This window comes from Heptranchias perlo, chromosome 27, assembly GCF_035084215.1.
Source record: "Heptranchias perlo isolate sHepPer1 chromosome 27, sHepPer1.hap1, whole genome shotgun sequence".
In the NCBI taxonomy this organism is placed as follows: domain Eukaryota; kingdom Metazoa; phylum Chordata; class Chondrichthyes; order Hexanchiformes; family Hexanchidae; genus Heptranchias; species Heptranchias perlo.
Genome location: NC_090351.1, coordinates 36,663,075 through 36,680,086, shown reverse-complemented (window position 1 = coordinate 36,680,086; position 17,012 = coordinate 36,663,075). Strand labels below are relative to the sequence as shown.

Here is a 17,012-nt window from a genome sequence, read left to right as displayed (position 1 = left end):
TGGATTTGTTAGGGTAGATACAGAGATACTATTTCCTCTGGTGGGGGAATCCAGAACGAGGGCACATTGTCTTAAAATTCGAGCTAAGCCCTTTTAGGAGGGAAATCAGGAAGCACTTTTCTCCACACAAAGGGTAGTAGAAATCAGGAATTCTCTCCTCCCAAAAGGCTGTGGATGCTGGGGGCCAATTGGAGCTTTCAAGACTGAGATCGATAGATTTTTGTCAGGTAAGGGATATGGAGCAAAGGCGGGAAAATGGAGGTGAGGTGGAGATCAGCTGTGATCTAATTGAATGGCGGAGCAGGCTTGAGGGGCTGAATGGCCTCCTCCTGTTCCTATGTTCCACACCCTCCCCCCACCCCCCCAAACAAATCCTGGAGGCCTGAAACTAATTGTAGCGCCTCACTTAAGATCAGATAACTACTCACAGGCCAGGATCAAACCTGTGACCTTTCCGGTCTCTTGTGCCTTAGTTCCAATCTGTGGCCGTCCAGTGAGCCATGGAGCCGCTGAGATTTGAAGTTCTTTTATCTCCACTTTTGTTGGTCTCTCCTGCTCTCCTCACCCTGGTATAGAAGTCAGACTAAAGGTGGGTAGCAGAAACCATTGGACAATTGTCTTCATGTTTCATTCTAGAAACAAAACAGTTGTCAGAATGTTAAACTAAATTAATGTTAGTTGTTGGAGGGGTTAGAATGTGGAACTCGCTACCATGAGGAGTAGTTGAGGCGAATAGCATGGATGTATTTAAGGGGAAGCTGGATAAACACGTGAGGGAGAAAGGAATAGAAGGATATGCTGATAGGGTGAGGTGAAGTCGGGAGGGAGGAGGCTCGTTTGGAGCATAAACACCAGCATGAGCCAGTTGGGCCGAATGGCACAGTCTATGTAGCCTCCACTGTGGCAGTTACAGTCCCAGTGCAGTGTGAGTCTTGTTCCAGAGCCACGCACATTGCAAGCATGAGCATCAAGGAAGGGGGACCACTGTATAAGGGGCTCTAACTACCACAGCAAAGGCTCATCAGGTTAAATCTATTGATCAGCAGGGAGCTGCACTCAAAGGGAGGATGAAAAGAGAAAGAAAGAAAGAACTTGCATTTATATAGCGCCTTTTCATGACCTCAGGACGTCCCAAAGCGCTTTACTGCCAATGAAGTACAATTGTAGTGTAGTCACTATTGTAATGTAGGAAACGCGACAGCCAATTTGCGCACAGCAAGGTCCCACAAACAGCAATAAGATAAATGACCAGATAATCTGTTTTAGTGATGTTGGTTGAGGGATAAATATTGGCCAGGATACTGAGAGAACTCCCCAACTCCTCCAATAGTGCCATGGGATCTAGCACATCCACCAGAGAGGGCAGACAGGGCCTCGGTTTAATGTCTCATCCGAAAGACGGCTCCTCCGACCATGCAGCACTCCCTCAGTACTGCACTAGGAGTGTCAGCCTAGATTTTGTGCTCGAGTCTCTGGAGTGGATCTTGCAGCTCTCCGAGTCAGCAGGTCGTGGGTTCAACGCCTAGGCTGTGATCCTCCGTCCCCACGTTCCCCTCCCCGGGACTGGGAGCACTGAATTTACCCTTGCACCAATGCCTGGCATGCTACCATCGTCAGGGCACTGCCACCATCGCCGAGTACCCCTCTGTGCGTCGGCAGGTTGAAAGACCACCTTTAACTAATCCCAGCCCCGCTTGTGTTCAGCCCTGTAGAGCTCTGTACAAAAATAAACACGTCTAGAATTTTTTTTTTCAAGAAGAGAAAGGCACGGGACTTGAATTTCCTGTTTCATTGAATGTGTTTTTTTTTTCTTCCCCAATAATCTAGCGTGCTGTGCAACAAGCTCCTCTTGTTTTCGCTACGTTCTGCTACACGCAGAAAGCCTTTCTAGCCATCTGGGTCTTTTATAAAAAGAAATTGAAACAGATGTTGGGAGCCCAACCCCAAACAGCTCAAAATAGACCGTCGTTCCTTATTAGTTATAATTCTATTATTTCAATCCCCTAGCTTGTAATGCGCGTTGTCGGATCTTTTTGAAAGTTGGGTGGAATGGAACGAGGGGGGCAGGGGCAGGGGCGCGACAGAGGGGAGGGTTTGTTTTTTATTATTTATACAGCAGATGCCGTCTGTTCCCCAGGTATGTTGCCCTCAGTCGAGCAGCCTGACAGAGGAGCGAGCAAGTGAAAGCTTATGTGCTGTGTGTCTTGGCATAGTGCCGCTTTGCATTAGGGAAGTACAAGAGAGGCTGTCGTGTACAGGGATCAGACGGAGCCTGTTTCCAATTGAGCCTAATTTACAAGCCCAGCATCGACTGCAGGTGGAGGAAAAGAGTGGGGGGGGGGGGGGCCTGGGAGGGGAGGGGAAAAGCATGCCAGAGGTGAAGGGTCATTCTGCTGTGCCTCCCACATGTCCGCCACATAAAAGACTTGACTTATTTTCCGGTCCTCTTTAGACTCGACTCGTTGGGGAATGAAACCTTCAGGGCTCCTGTTCAAACACACTTCCATTCAAGGGGAACCAAGACTCTTAATGGGCAATTGTTTGGGATTTGGGGCCTTGGCTGGAAAGCCACACAATGAATGTGAGGCAGCAAAAAATACAAGCCGGGGATTCATCTAAACGTGTCACCCGCATTTTATTTTTAGTACGTCAGGTAGTTAGAATCGATAGTCTGGGGGCTAAAGGCACCACTTGGCATTGCATTGCCCCCATAGAGTCCACGTTTGATTCCCAGCCTGTGCTGAGATCTTAGCCGGAGCATCAGAAGGGGAATCTTCAGTTATTCTCAGCGCCCGTGGGATAGGCAGGGAAAAATCCAACTGGGGTTCCCATTCCTTCTGTAATCCAGATGTGGAGATGCCGGTGATGGACTGGGGTTGACAATTGTAAACAATTTTACAACACCAAGTTATAGTCCAGCAATTTTATTTTAAATTCACAAGCTTTCGGAGACTTCCTCCTTCCTCATTTACCTGAGGAAGGAGGAAGTCTCCGAAAGCTTGTGAATTTAAAATAAAATTGCTGGACTATAACTTGGTGTTGTAAAATTGTTTACAATTCTGTAATCCAGTGACCCCCCCCCCACCCCCCTTGCTGGAATGAGGCACGTAAGATGCTCGTCAGTGTTGGATGTGGACGTAGAGGTCACCTAGTCTTTCCTGGAGGTTTCATCCCATGACCTTCCGTCTCCAGCCTCCCCCCCCCCCCCCCCCCCAGTCAAACACCCCTTTTTTTTCCCCCCATCTGCTTGGACATATATCGGCAGTTCGTTCATCATCGTTGGGTAAAAATCCTGGAACTCCCAGCCCAACAGCACTGTGGGAGCACCTTCACCACACAGACTGCAGAGGTTCAAGTAGAAGGCCCACCACCACCTTCTCAAGGGGCCACTAGAGATGGGCAATAAATTGCCAGCCTTGCCTATATCTTGATATATTAAACTAATGAACTATATAATTATAACTAATAAAAGTTTTCAAAGACACTGGAAAAATAAATGTCCTTATGATTTTTCTTTCCTCCCGAGTTGCTCACAGCAGTGTCCAGGAGATGAATCTTTTAATTCCTGGAGATTCCAGGACAATCCTGGAGGGTTGGCAGGTCTAGTGAGGATGAGATTGGGCCATTGTGCCCTCTGGATTCACGTAGCCTCCCGGCAGTGGCATTGTGGGATCAACAGCTAGTTGGGCCAAGGTATCGGAGGTGGGGTGGAGTGGGGGGGTGGGGGGTGTTTATACGATGTGGAGCTGTAGCTCAGCATGAACCACTGCCTTCAGGTGAGGAGGGAAGAAAAATTGAGGGTTTAAAATGAAACAAGCTCGATGCTTGACTGTAAGATACCGATGATGTGGAGATGCCGGTGATGGACTGGGGTTGACAATTGTAAACAATTTTACAACACTGAGTTATAGTCCAACGATTTTATTTGAAATTTACAAGCTTTCGGAGGCTTCCTCCTTCCTCAGGTAAATGTCATTTACCTGAGGAAGGAGGAAGCCTCCGAAAGCTTGTAAATTTCAAATAAAATCGTTGGACTATAACTTGGTGTTGTAAAATTGTAAGATACCGAAACATTTTTGCGTCCCTTCCTGCTGCTACTGGGACCCTGCCAGTCTTCAGCTGGACTTCCTCTGGAGGAACTGGAGGGCTGATCCTTCCCGGATATGCCGGTACACATCTTGAACTTGGGGAGAGCTCCGGGATTTCATGCCTGCCTGTTCCAGTTAGGCCGGCTGCCTCAAGTCAGCGAGTGGAGCTCCTTGGAGAGTGCACAAGCCAATTAAAGAAGTGCGAACAATCAGACAATGAAGCTATTTCTGGCTCTGTGGGAGGCTTGGAGTCCTTCTCGCATTAGAACCTCTCGACACTCACTGCACGGAGGGTGGGGGGAGGGGGCACTGAAACATCCCCACGCTTCCGTAGCTAAATCTCTCCAAGTATGTTCTAAAGCCCGGATTAATGCAGAAATGTGGTTTAAATGTCTCTGAACGCCCTTTTTTTTTTGGGAGCTAAACTGAAAATTTATGGCGTTGGCTCTTTTTCCCTTTCTTCCAGAATGGAATTGTGCATCGGGACCTGAAGCTGGAGAATATCCTGTTAGATGGCATTGGGAATGTTAAGGTGAGCACAGCTTCTCCAGGGCTACTGTAGTATTATACCCATGATTGTATATGTTGGGGCAACAGTATCTAGAGTAAGGGGGTATTATACCTCTGATTCTGTGATGGAAAACAAATGCTCCTCAGAAAGCTTCTGAAGAGTGATGTTTTCAAAGCCATCCCTGGTTTTTATTTTATTCGGGGTGGGGCTGAAACAAAATGTCTTTGTCTGGGGAGAGGTTCCTGTCTCTACGTTAGTACGGTACTCCGGGGTTCAATAAATCCTACTTTCTTGGCTGTCGCAGGTTAAAATGGTAACTGCGGCCTCCCTGTGTCACTTGCAAACCAATAATAGGATTGTTTTGTGATGGGATCCATAAAAGGTCAGTGTAATAAACACACATTGTCACCTAGCAACTGCTGCAAACACTCCCAACCCAACCATCCTGACGAGAATCATTCAGTCCCAGTCCATTTTCTTTCTTCTTCTAAATGTTTTTTCAATTATAGTGGCAGTCCCACTTCCTCCTTCCTTCCTTCCCCCAAAACTGCTAAATCAGCCCAAGTACAGATGGATCACGATCACTTTAGACCCCCCCCCCACCCCCGTACCCGCGATCTATGCCCAATTAAGAGTTAAAACTGTGGGCCATAGCCACCTGTTGCCAAGGGCTTCCTGTTGTTAGGGACTACCTGAATTCTGTCCAAAAAGAACATAAGAAATAGGAGCAGGAGTAGGCCATACAGCCCCTCGAACCTGCTCCGCCATTCAATAAGATCATAGAACTATAGAAAATTTACGGCACAGGAGGAGGCCATTTGGCCTATCGTATCCGCAGCGGCCGAAAATGAGCCACCCAGCCTAATCCCACTTTCCAGCGCTTGGTCCGTAGCCTTGTAGGTTATGGCACTTCAAGTGCACATCCAGGTACTTTTTAAATGTGAGCAGGGTTTCTGCCTCAACTTCACTTTCGTGCTCTATCCCCATATCCCTTGATTCCCTTAGTGTCCAAAATGGCCTAGTGCTCCAGCTAGCATTCACGGTCATTGATTTGGATAGGGCATTACCCTCTCTCCCTCTTTGTGCCATTTCCCTACCACTGATTCTCCCAGGCCATGTACCATGTCTGAGCAACCTGCTCACAGTCCTCCAGTGATGCCATTGCGACCCAGCTGCCAGGAAACATGGGAGAACAGCCTTGCTGTGACTCTGCCTCTAGTGTCCCCTCGTGCCCCTGTGGGGAATCATTTGGCTTTCGATCCAACAACATGGTTGGAATGAAGAACTCCTAGGGAGCAGGGAAGGATGAAACCTCTAAAGGCAATGGATGAGCGATTTCTTTTGTTTTCTTGACTCCATTTTTAATCCGTGTCCAAGTCTTTCCCAATCAACCACATGCAGCAGACAGAGCCAAGAGAGAAGGCCAACCCCCTCTATTCCCAGCGCTGTGCCAGTGGCTCTTTTCAGCTTGCCTCTCAAGAGCTGTGCCAGAATGGGCACAAGGTTACTCCCCCCTGAGTAGTTGCCTTTTCAGACCTCGGTCTTGGCAGTACCTCCCTCCGAGATCTTCACTGAGAGAGGGAACAGTTGGGTGTATTATTATTATTATTATTATTAGATTATTTCATCACCCAAGAGTTTGTTTTTCCTGCTGCACCGCATCGATCAGAACTTAGGAACAGGCGTAGGCCATTCAGCCCCTCGAGCCTGTTCCGTCATTCAATTAGATCATGGCTGATCTGTATCTTAACTCCATCTACCCGCCTTGGATCTGTAACCCTTAATACCCCCGCCTAACATAAACGTATCAATCTCGGTTTTTTAAATTTTCAATTGATCCCCAGCCTCAACAGCGTTTTGGCAGAAAAAGTTACAGATTTCCACTACCTTTTGTGCGAGGAATTGCTTCCTGACATCACCGCTGAACGTCCCACCTCTAATTTTAAGGTTATGCTCCCTCGTTCTGGACTGCCCCACCAGAGGAAATTGGTATCTACTCTTCAGCTGTCTAGGCCCTAAGCTCTGGAATTTCCTCCTAAACCTCTCCGCCTCTCTACCTCTCCCCCTTTAAGACGCTCCTTAAAACCTACCTCTTTGACCAAGTTTCTCCTTATGTGGCTCGGTGTCAGATTTTGTTTGATAATCGCTCCTGTGAAGCGCCTTGGGATATTTTACCTTGTTAAAGGAACTGTATAAATGCAAGTTGTTGTTGTTATACCCTATTAAATCCTTATAATCATTTTAAACGCCTCAATTAGATCACCCCTTAATCTTCAGTACTCGAGGGAATACAAGCCTAGTCTATGCAACCTGTCCTCATAATTTAACCCCTTTTAGCCCCGGTATCATTCTGATGAATATTTGACACTTCCTGTGAACTGCTTGCTTTAATCCACAGCCTCATGTACAGGGAGAGAGAGCTCTGTAAATATTAATTCAATTACGCTCAGTAAATCCTGGTTTAGGACTGCTGGTTGCAGCTCTAACAACAGAGAGATGCCAGTGGGAGAATACTAATAGGATGTTAAGGAGCGGGTATTGCATTGATTAGTCCAAATTGACTGGATTCAAATCTACAGATTGGTATATACAATGGATAGTAGATTTTCCTAATAATAAAATAGATGTTACAAATTCCGAACTATACAGTGAATCATTTAATCAGATTGCAACAGTGAAATACTGTTTGGTCAGATTTAATTTTGGGCTTTGTTATTGATTGTATGATGAGGATGCACAGTGCATTTGGTTATCCCCTCCTTTCCTGAAAGGTGCTGGGTGCAGTTTCACAGGTATCTTCACCCCCCCCCTCCCCACAGTCCCTCGACCGAGTGCGGCTCGATGGTGTCAGCAGCATACTTGGCTGTAGAATGCATCCCACCTGACGGTAACCCCCCCACCTGACGGTAACCCCCCCACCCCACCCAGTTACCAGCAGGAGTCACTGAATGGTGATCGGGAGCAGGGAACCATGGCTGAATTCCCTCTCAGCCCAGCGACACTGAAGCCAATTGTAGCAACCCGTACTGTCGACCTGATTGAGATCAGCTAACTCGACGCAGACCAGGGGCTGAACCTAGAGGGAGAGAGCATTATATTCAAAAGAACCCTACTGCCATAGAGCTGCTAGCTCAACGGAGTAATCACGCCTTCAAGCAAGCATTCCCATAACTGGGGTGCACTGTTTGCATTGGTCCCTCTAAATTTTACAGTGTTGTCTATCAGAGCCACTTGTGTTCCAAGTCTGTTTACATTTTATTTCACTAATCTGGAAACCCATGACCTTTGCTCGAAACTGACCCTGGCAGTCGGATTACTAGTTAATTTTTAATGTGATCTAAACTGTAAAGAATTGAAAGCATTGAGAGAGGCGGAAGAAAAGGCGGGTAGATGGACTTCAGCTACTGATCAGCCGTGATCTAATTGAATGGTGGAACAGGTTCGAGGGGCTGAATGGCCTACTCCTGTTCCTATGTTCCTTCCTAAGACGCAGTGGGGAGGCAATGCCATCATTTCATTGCATGGTACTTTCACAATGCAATACCGTGTTTTGATGGGAATGGTGTCCCAAGTATTTGCAGAATCGTTTGGACAAACACTGTGCCCTTTTTGGAGTTTTAAGGAATTCCAAATGGCGTACTGGGTAAGAACAGTGCCCTGGGTATAACGGAGTCATAGATGCCAGAGATCCCAGATTTGATCCCTGATCTGTGCTGCTTAACTGATCTCAACTGGGGCTCTAGAACTGGCCCCCTGGACAGGGAGGGGGAGAAAAGACAGCCCAGGTTCCCTTTCCCTACTGTCATCCATTGAGCCCTGCTTGAAAACGCTTGGATGTGGATGAATGGTAAGGGCAGAATCTGACTCAGCAACTGTTGCCCTCCATTGTCTAGCCTCACACGTAAGGAGCGGTCACTCAGGACAGGTACAGTTGAGCTGCATGGTTCTGTAACCCTTACAGCAGTTAAGTACCTCCAGCAGACGGAGGGAGAAAGGGGGGAGGTGAGTTGCTCATTATCACTGCCTCCCACCTTAAGGACTGGTAAACAGGTCCTAGCTATTTTTAAAAAAAATAATAATTCTTGGCTCAGTGCCTGTCTGGTGTGTTAGAAACTGGGCCAGATAGGCCCTCTGGGAGACTATTCGGGCCAGACCCAGATCTAGCCTCTCCTGCTTTCACATGCCCTGATAAAAATGTAATTACATACATACCATCTGACAGTTCCCCTCAGCTTGATCTGATCCAAGCACATATAACTCTCCAAAGTAAACACATTGCAAATTGCACCGTTTGGTTGTTTAGAGTCTTTTGGTAACCCTGTTTACGTGTTACTTACCACTTACAGTGAGTTGTCATTTGAATTTTTGGTGTGACTAAGATCTACAACAGGCATAGGCGGGCACAGGTCAACGGTCAGGCAATGAGGACGGAACCGTCACCACGTTTGCCCCTTCTAAAGTCTTTTAACCTTTTCCTTCCAGATTGCTGATTTTGGTCTCTCCAATTTGTACCACCATGACCGGTTTTTGCAAACCTTTTGCGGGAGCCCCTTGTATGCCTCTCCAGAAATTGTCAACGGCCGCCCTTACAGGGGACCTGAGGTGAGTGCTTTTATTTGTTTTATTCACGGGATATGAGCATCACCAACAAGGCTGGCATTTATCGCCCATCCCCTAGTTGCCCCTTGAGAAGGTGGTGGTGAGCCGCCTTCTTGAACCGCTGCAGTCCGTGTGGTGAAGGTGCTCCCCACAGTGCTGTTAGGTCGGGAGTTCCAGGATTTTGACCCAGCGACGGTGAAGGAACGGCCGATATATGCCCAAGTCGGGATGGTGCTTGACTTGGAGGTGGTGGTGTTCCCTTGCACCTGCTGCCCATGTCCTTCTAGGTGGTGGGAGGTGCTGTGGAAGAAACCTTGCCAAGTTGCTGCAGCGCATCCTGTAGATGGTACACAGTGCAGCCACGGTGGTGGTGGGAGTGGATGTTTAAGCTAGTGGATGGGATGTCGATCAAGCGGGCTGCTTTGTCCTAGATGGTGTCGAGCTTCTTGAGCATTGTTACAGCTGCACTCATCCAGGCAAGTGGAGAGCATGCAGCTTCTTAATAGCTCCATGGGATGGTAGAAATTTGCTACCAAATTATTTTAAGGGACTCTGTGTAATCTGGTACAAGTGAAGGTTACTTGCTTAAAGGAACTCCTGCACGTACTAGGAAACCAACTCCAAGCAATAAGACCTGAGCATGGCCGTGACCGTCTTGTATGTGGACCTGTGTGACTTTAGCTGGGGTTGGAATAGATCCATAGGGTAAGTTTAGCTGTGTAACCATCAATATATCGCATCTGATTACGGAGTTTTAGCAAATAAACCTGTGGGGCCTTTCCTTTATAAGACGAATGTTGACATTTTTCACTTTGTTAGCTTTAAGCAAACCCGCTAACAATCCAATTAATCCAACTTAACACACAAGTTAATAGCCTTCAGCACATGCAACCAAAATAACGCTGAGATGCCCCTACACAAGAGGGTCAAAGAGTCACTCTTTGTAAGATTTGTGCTGAAGATTACCACAGTATATTCACATTCAGATGTATGACGTGAGGTGTTTAGAAAGGGTTTGAGCGAGGCCCACTGGGAGCTGAACAATATGGTCCAGTGAATAGGCCCCGATTTATTGGAAATGTTCCTAACCGAAGATTATCCTTCATTCACCACAGTCGCTGGCCTCCAAACTCTACTTGATTTGGTTTCCCAGGTAACATGAATTTTATTCTTCTTGGCAGGTGGACAGCTGGTCCTTGGGCGTACTCCTCTATACCTTGGTCCATGGCACCATGCCATTTGACGGGCACGATTATAGAAACTTGGTCAAACAGATCACCAATGGAGAATACCGGGAGCCAACCAAACCTTCAGGTAAAGAAAGAAAGAACTTGCACTTTTCATGACCTCAGGACGTCCCAAAGCGCTTTACAGCCAATTAAGTACTTTTGAAGTGTGGTCGCTATCGTAATGTAGGAAACACAATGTGAGGAATGTAGGTAGGGCATATTTATCAATAGGGAGCCTGATTGTACTCCTTAATTTCTCATGCTATAAGGATAAGTGATCAGCAGTGAACGCCCTGGCTCATTTGCTACCCAGCTGAGATCAGCCAGCTGAGATCAGCCAACTGAGCCAAGAGCAGGGATTGAACCTGGGATCCTCCTGGTGTGTGTGGCTCAGTTCCACACCAGGCAGTGCATTTTCCAACTGAGCTATGGCAGATTATATCATGTGGGTTGAAGAGGCGTTTTTATGTTAACTTGCTGTCGCTGTTATAAGATCCTAACTCGCACCAAGTCCCGTTCACCCATCACCCCTGTGCTCACTGACCTACATTGGCTCCCGGTCCACCAACGCCTTGAATTTAAAATTCTCATCCTCGTGTTCAAATCCTTCCATGTCCTCGTCTCTCCCTATCTCTGTAAGCTCCTCCAGCCCTGCAACCCTCCGAGATCTCTACGCTCCTCCAATTCTGGCCTCTTGTGCATCCCTGATTTCCCTCGCCCCATCGTTGAGGACCATGCCTTCAGCTGCCTAGGCCCTAAGCTCTGGAATTCCCTCCCTAAGCCTCTCCGCCTCTCTACCCCTCTCTCCTCCTTTTAAGACGCTCCTTAAAACCTACCTCTTTGACCAAGCTTTTGGTCACCTGTCCTAATATCTCTTTATATGGCTCGGAGTCAATATTTGTCCGATAACGCTCCTGTGAGGTGTCTTGGGATGTTTTAATACTTTAAAGGCGCTATATAAATGCAAGTTGTTGGTGTTGTTGTTTCTGTTACAATTACAATAATTGAAAATGACAGTGATTCATGATTTTGTTTGTGGCTATATTTCAGATGCGTGCGGGCTGATCCGATGGCTTCTGATGGTGAACCCTGACCGTCGAGCTACCATTGAAGATGTTGCTACTCACTGGTGGGTGAACTGGGGCTATAAGACCCCAGCCTGTGAAACGGAGTCGGTGAGAGACTACGAATTGCCAGTGACTATCACTTTGGACTGGGTGCAGCGGTCGTCCCGCATTGTCTTTGAAGGCGGCTCCAAGATGCGTTGCTTCTTCAAGCAGCACAGCTCGACGCTGGAGCGCCAGAGGTCGCTGAAGAAATCGAAGAAGGAGAATGACGTTTCGCACTCGCTGCAGGAAGGGGGGACTTCGGAAAGCCAGAGCAAGTCACTGCTGAAGAGGCCGAAAGGAATATTGAAGAAAAGAAACAATCACGAGCATCGCTCTCACAGTGCGGGCAACGTCAATCACTCCCTGCCCTTGGAGGACGCTCTGTTTGCTAAAGATTCCAGCACTCCAACAGCGGAAACCAGTAGCCAACAGGCCAACGCTGCCGCCCCTGTGCCAAAGAAAGGGATATTGAAGAAGCCTGCGAAAAGAGAATCTGGGTATTATTCCTCACCAGAACAAAGCGAGTCGGCAGACTTGCTCGACTGTGAGAAGTCCTCCGTCTTTGAGGCGGTGACTTTTGATACTAGCCGTGATATCAGTGATGGCTCCAAAGACTCGGCATCCAGGCGCAAAGGGATTCTGAAACGGAACGGGAAGTTCTCTTCCAGCAGCACGGATTCTGCAATCGACAGTCCCACCCTGAAGTCCTTGGGCTCCTTCAACGAGTTGGCGTTTTCGGACATCAGACTCTCGTCGAATCGAAGCTACCCCTCTAGTGCGGTCAGCGAGGACAGCATCCTCTCCTCCGAGTCCTTTGACCGGCTCGACCTACCCGAGAGCAGGCAGGAACGGAGCCAGATGCGGAGCTGCGTCTCGGCGGACGACCTCCTCCACTTGGACGTATCTGAGTCGGACTGCAGGCCGCGCCTTTGTAAGATGAAGTGTTTCGCGGACCACATGGGCGACAGCAACTTCTCACTCATGGACCTCGATAATGTGACTGAGGTCTACAAAAATGCTGTGGCGATTTGCAATAAACTGATCTGAATGGGACAATCCAATGGCTATGTTATATACGCGTCCTAATGATGGTTCATTGTATGATTGAAGTCGAAGCAAATGTGCTGTGAAGTGCGAGAGGGAAGATTACAGGACAGATTCGTCCGAGGTTACAGAATGTTTCTTAAAAAGAAGAGGAAGAAGAGAATATAGAACAAACGAGGGTACAGAATGTGAAAGAAAGGTTAGAGAAAGTAGTAGAATGGATTCAAGGCATAGTGCAAGGAGACACTTGTTTCTCTGTTACTCTGATGCAATATTTTGCCTCAAGAGATTTATTGGGAATTGTCTAAAATTGGGCCTATACCCAGTATTGAAAGACACATATGGGGACACACTGACTTGCACTATGCACCCTGCATAAACAGTGGAAGAGAGAAGGGAGAAATTGTTGTGTAAAGATAGCTGATAATGTTGAAAACATAAGATTAAGGGGTAAGTTTAGAAAATAATGGTGTGTGAAGAAGGAAGAGAAGAGATTTTGCCCCACTCCCCAACTTTTTGTATTGGTGAATGGTGGGGGGAGGGGGAGAATTCTGCAACACTTGTGGTAATAAGGTTTTGTTTGCCTGTGAGCAATAAGGCCCCATTGTTGAATGGAGAATCTACGGCCAGTGCATTCCCACGTTGCTATGGGCTGGTTGAGTGGGCCTGTTTGGTCAGCTGACTGGCTCCTTGTGCACCCACGTGACTGTACCTGCCCCCCCCCCCCCAAAAAAAAAATGTAAAGGAAAATTGGACAGTTGCAACTGACTGAAAACTGAGTTTACTATTTATGTGTCAAACATGTATATATTCTGCCTATTAATTTATTTTTTTTCTCTCTCTCTGTCTCAGACCTTTGGTCGTGTGTAAATAAACAAATGCTGAAGAAGTTTAATGTTATAATGACGTAGATTTTTTTTTTCTACCGCTCAATTAATTATAATGACGGTCGGGATTCTATGAATACAGTCTTCAAATAGCAATGGAAACCAACTGATTAGAACAAGGGACTACATTGTGTGTATAGCCGGGGAAAAAAATTGACACCATGACGCACATTTTTTGACTGTCTTCTAAATGCTGGCGGAGTTTTGGCATCGAGATACAATTAGAATATTGAATGTTCGTTTTTCCACGATCTAAATACAGTATATCATTCCACGTTTGGATGCTGTGTTTTTTTAGTGGGAGGGGGGGGGCGGGGTGGGAGAGGAGGATGTGGTGTCTCCTCAGCATTCCTTTGCCGGGTATATTTTTGTGTACTGTTGGATTCATATTGACGTGCTGTGATGTTGCATGCCGTTCTGACTGAATGTTACTCTGGTGAAATATTCTCTCTCTTTTTTTTCTCTTGAATGAGTACTTGAATCCCACTCGGGAGTGCTCCCCGACTAAGCGTTGTTGGTTAAAATCCTTCCTTTACCCCCTCCCCACCCGTTTCAAAATGGCCTTAAGAAGGCTGGAGATTCAGAATTTGGTATAAAAAGCCCTTCACGAGGGAGGGGGGGGGGACACAAAGTCACTGTCGGCCGGGTAGCGGTTTGTTGTTTCCTTGTTGCGTTCCGCTGTAGATGTTTTGACGCGCTGTTTATACAAGACGATCGAGTTTAATGGGGCAATATCGCTTTCTCCAATAATCTACTGGTCAATTTCAGTCCCGTTATGTAAAATCTATAAAATTGACTGTTCTGGGAATATCTGTGCAAGCGGGAGGGGAGGAGCAGGCAGGAGTTTGACAATGCACCCATTACTAAGTTGGGACATTTGGATTTTTTTTTTACAATGTGGGCAATAATCTATTTTAATTGATTTCCTGTAGACCAGCACATGATTGTAGAAAAGGAATGTCGGGACCCCAATTAGATATGTGAATTAATTTCTTTATTTAAAGAGTTGAAATATGCCTTGATATATGCCAATAATTATCAATCCATTTTTTAGTGTTGTGTAATGGGGAAATATTGGTCTGTCGATTAATTTGCTGCTGGCATTTGCAGGGAGCAGGTATAACCTTATCCGTCACATTGGCATGTTATGCGTGCTCCTGGTGGCCAATTCATTGGCAACACTGTTGAGTGGGTCACCTGTTTGTTTGGCCTCCTTGACGGGGTACAATGGTCTGAGGAGAGTTAGAATAGAGGATAAACTAAAGATTGAAGGGAGGTGAAGGAGATAGAAATGTTTGAAAAAAACCTCATCTCTTATTGGGAACAGAAGTAGGCCATCCAGCCCCTCGAGCCTGTTCCACCTGCCATTCACTTAGATCATGACTGATCTGTATCTTAACTCCATCTACCTGCCTTTGGTTCCATACCCCTTAATACCCTTACCCAACAAAAATCTATCGATCTCAGTTTTGAAATTTTCAATTGACCCCCAGCCTCAACAGCTTTTGGGAGAAGAGAGTTCCAGATTTCCACTCCCCTTTGGGTGAAGAAGTGCTTTCTGACATCACCCATGAACTGCCAAGCTCTAATTTGAGGGTTATGTCCCCTTGTTCTGGACTCCACCCACCCCACCAGAGGAAATGATTTCTCTCTACCCTATCAAATCCTTTAATCATCTTAAACACCTCCATTCAATCACTGCTTAATCTTCTATACTCAAGTGACCACACTTGGTTATGGTCCTCAGGCTTGATACCTAGTCTGCTGCTGAGTTGGCCGATCTCAGCTTGGAGCAGCAGTTGAGATGCCATCATTGGCCTCAGTACCTTCGGGTTGGGAAGGGGAAGAACCAACTCGCTTTCGCGGTCCACCTCCCCACTGGAAAGTGAGAACAGGTAGGTGTGGGGGGGGTGAGGATAAGATCAGGTTTGGCCGCGATATTCCACGTCATTGAAGAGCTTACAAACGCTCAACGTCTAGATTCAAACTTAGAGAATGGCGGTTTGAGGGAGGGGCAGGAGGGCGGCCTGTTCCCGTTGAATCATAACCCCAGCAAGGGTTGGATGCCTTCGAGCGAGGGGAGGAGAAAATTTGGGGTGGGGAGAGGGGTAGTGAAGAATACGATAGCGCCAATATTTCTCACAGTGCATGATCATCAAATTGACAGACCGGCTTATGTCCCAGTTCCAGTAGCTGGAACCTGAGGATAGAGCAGTCTGTGGCCTCGTTGCCAATTTGCTATGGATTACATGCTTTGTACATGTGTTCCTTGAGTTACTGAGTAATTTGTATCAAACAGAACGTTGGACTGAAGAAATCTGTGATTTGTTTTGTTGTAAATTGCTAATTTATTTTTTGTTGTGTTGAAATTTTTTTTTTTTAGATGGTTAAAATCCACATTAAAAACAAATCTGCCTTAAACCTGATTGTGTTTTCTCTCTTTTGTAATTTGAAGGAAGGGATATTTTGGTAGCCATGTCAACCCTGAGTGTGTGAGAAAAATCAACAGCAATCAATGAGCGTGTGGAAACTTATTGTAGTCACGTTCTTTTACAGTGAAATCTCCTTTGCCTCAGCAAGTGTTTAATATATTGGGAGTGACCTGCTTCCTGTTGCTGAGCTGGAACGAAGGCCTTTTTTAAAAAAAAAACTGAAATGATGCAGGTTCGGTTTCTATCTCCTCCACGTCATGGTAGGAAGTTGCTGATCTCAGCCATTGTGAGGAGGTGATAAGCAGAAGCTGCAAGTTCCTGCACGAGAGAGGAGAGGACAACAGAGCTACATAGAATTGACAGTGCAGAAACAGGCCATTCGGCCCATCTGGTCTGTGCTGGTGTTTATGCTCCATACGAGCCTCCTCCCATCCTAACCCTATCAGCATATCCTTCTATTCCTTTCTCTGTCATGTGTTTATTTAGCTTCCCCATAAATGTATCTATGCTATTCGCCTCAACTACTCCTTGTGGTAGCAAGTTCCACATTCTAACCACTCTGGGTAAAGAAGTTTCTCCTGAGTTCCGTATTGGATTTATTAGTGACTATCTTATATTTATGGACCCTAGTTTTGGACTCCCCCACAAGTGGAAACATCTTCTCTCCGTCCCTTTCATAATCTTAAAGACCTCTATCAGGTCACCCCTCAGCCTTCTCTTTTCCAGAGAAAAGGTCCCCAGCCTGTTCAATCTTTCCTGATCGCTACAACCTCTCAGTTCTGGTATCATTCTTGTAAATCTTTTTTGCACCTTCTCCAGTGCCTCTATATCATTTTTGTAACATGGGTAGAACCATTCCCTGTCTGTTCTCACTGCTCAGAGCAGCTTTGGTGATGTGACAGTCAATAGTCATACACTTCTCTTCCCCCCCACTCATTCTCAGCTGCAATTGACTTGCGATTGGGGAGAAAACAGAGACTTTCATACAAAAAATCTTAAAAGTACAAATATTATTAAGAGATCTCTGGGCACCGCACGTCAGGAAGGATATGTTGGCCTTGGAGGGGGTGCTGTGCAGATTCACCAGAATGATACCAGGGCTAAAAGGGTTAA

The 17,012-nt window shown here is 46.5% G+C and overlaps 1 protein-coding gene across 1 annotated transcript in view; it reads left to right on the top strand.

Annotated features, from left to right (window-relative positions):
• The window catches only part of nuak2 (NUAK family, SNF1-like kinase, 2), a 41,982-nt gene extending 26,094 nt beyond the window's left edge, over positions 1-15,888 (top strand). The window contains exons 4-7 of the mRNA XM_068007667.1: positions 4,555-4,620; positions 9,082-9,201; positions 10,380-10,512; positions 11,478-15,888. Coding sequence (XP_067863768.1) covers positions 4,555-4,620; positions 9,082-9,201; positions 10,380-10,512; positions 11,478-12,583 — 1,425 coding nt within the window. The 3' untranslated portion in view covers positions 12,584-15,888. The remainder of the gene's footprint in view (positions 1-4,554; positions 4,621-9,081; positions 9,202-10,379; positions 10,513-11,477) is intronic.
• The last annotated feature ends 1,124 nt before the right edge of the window (positions 15,889-17,012 follow it).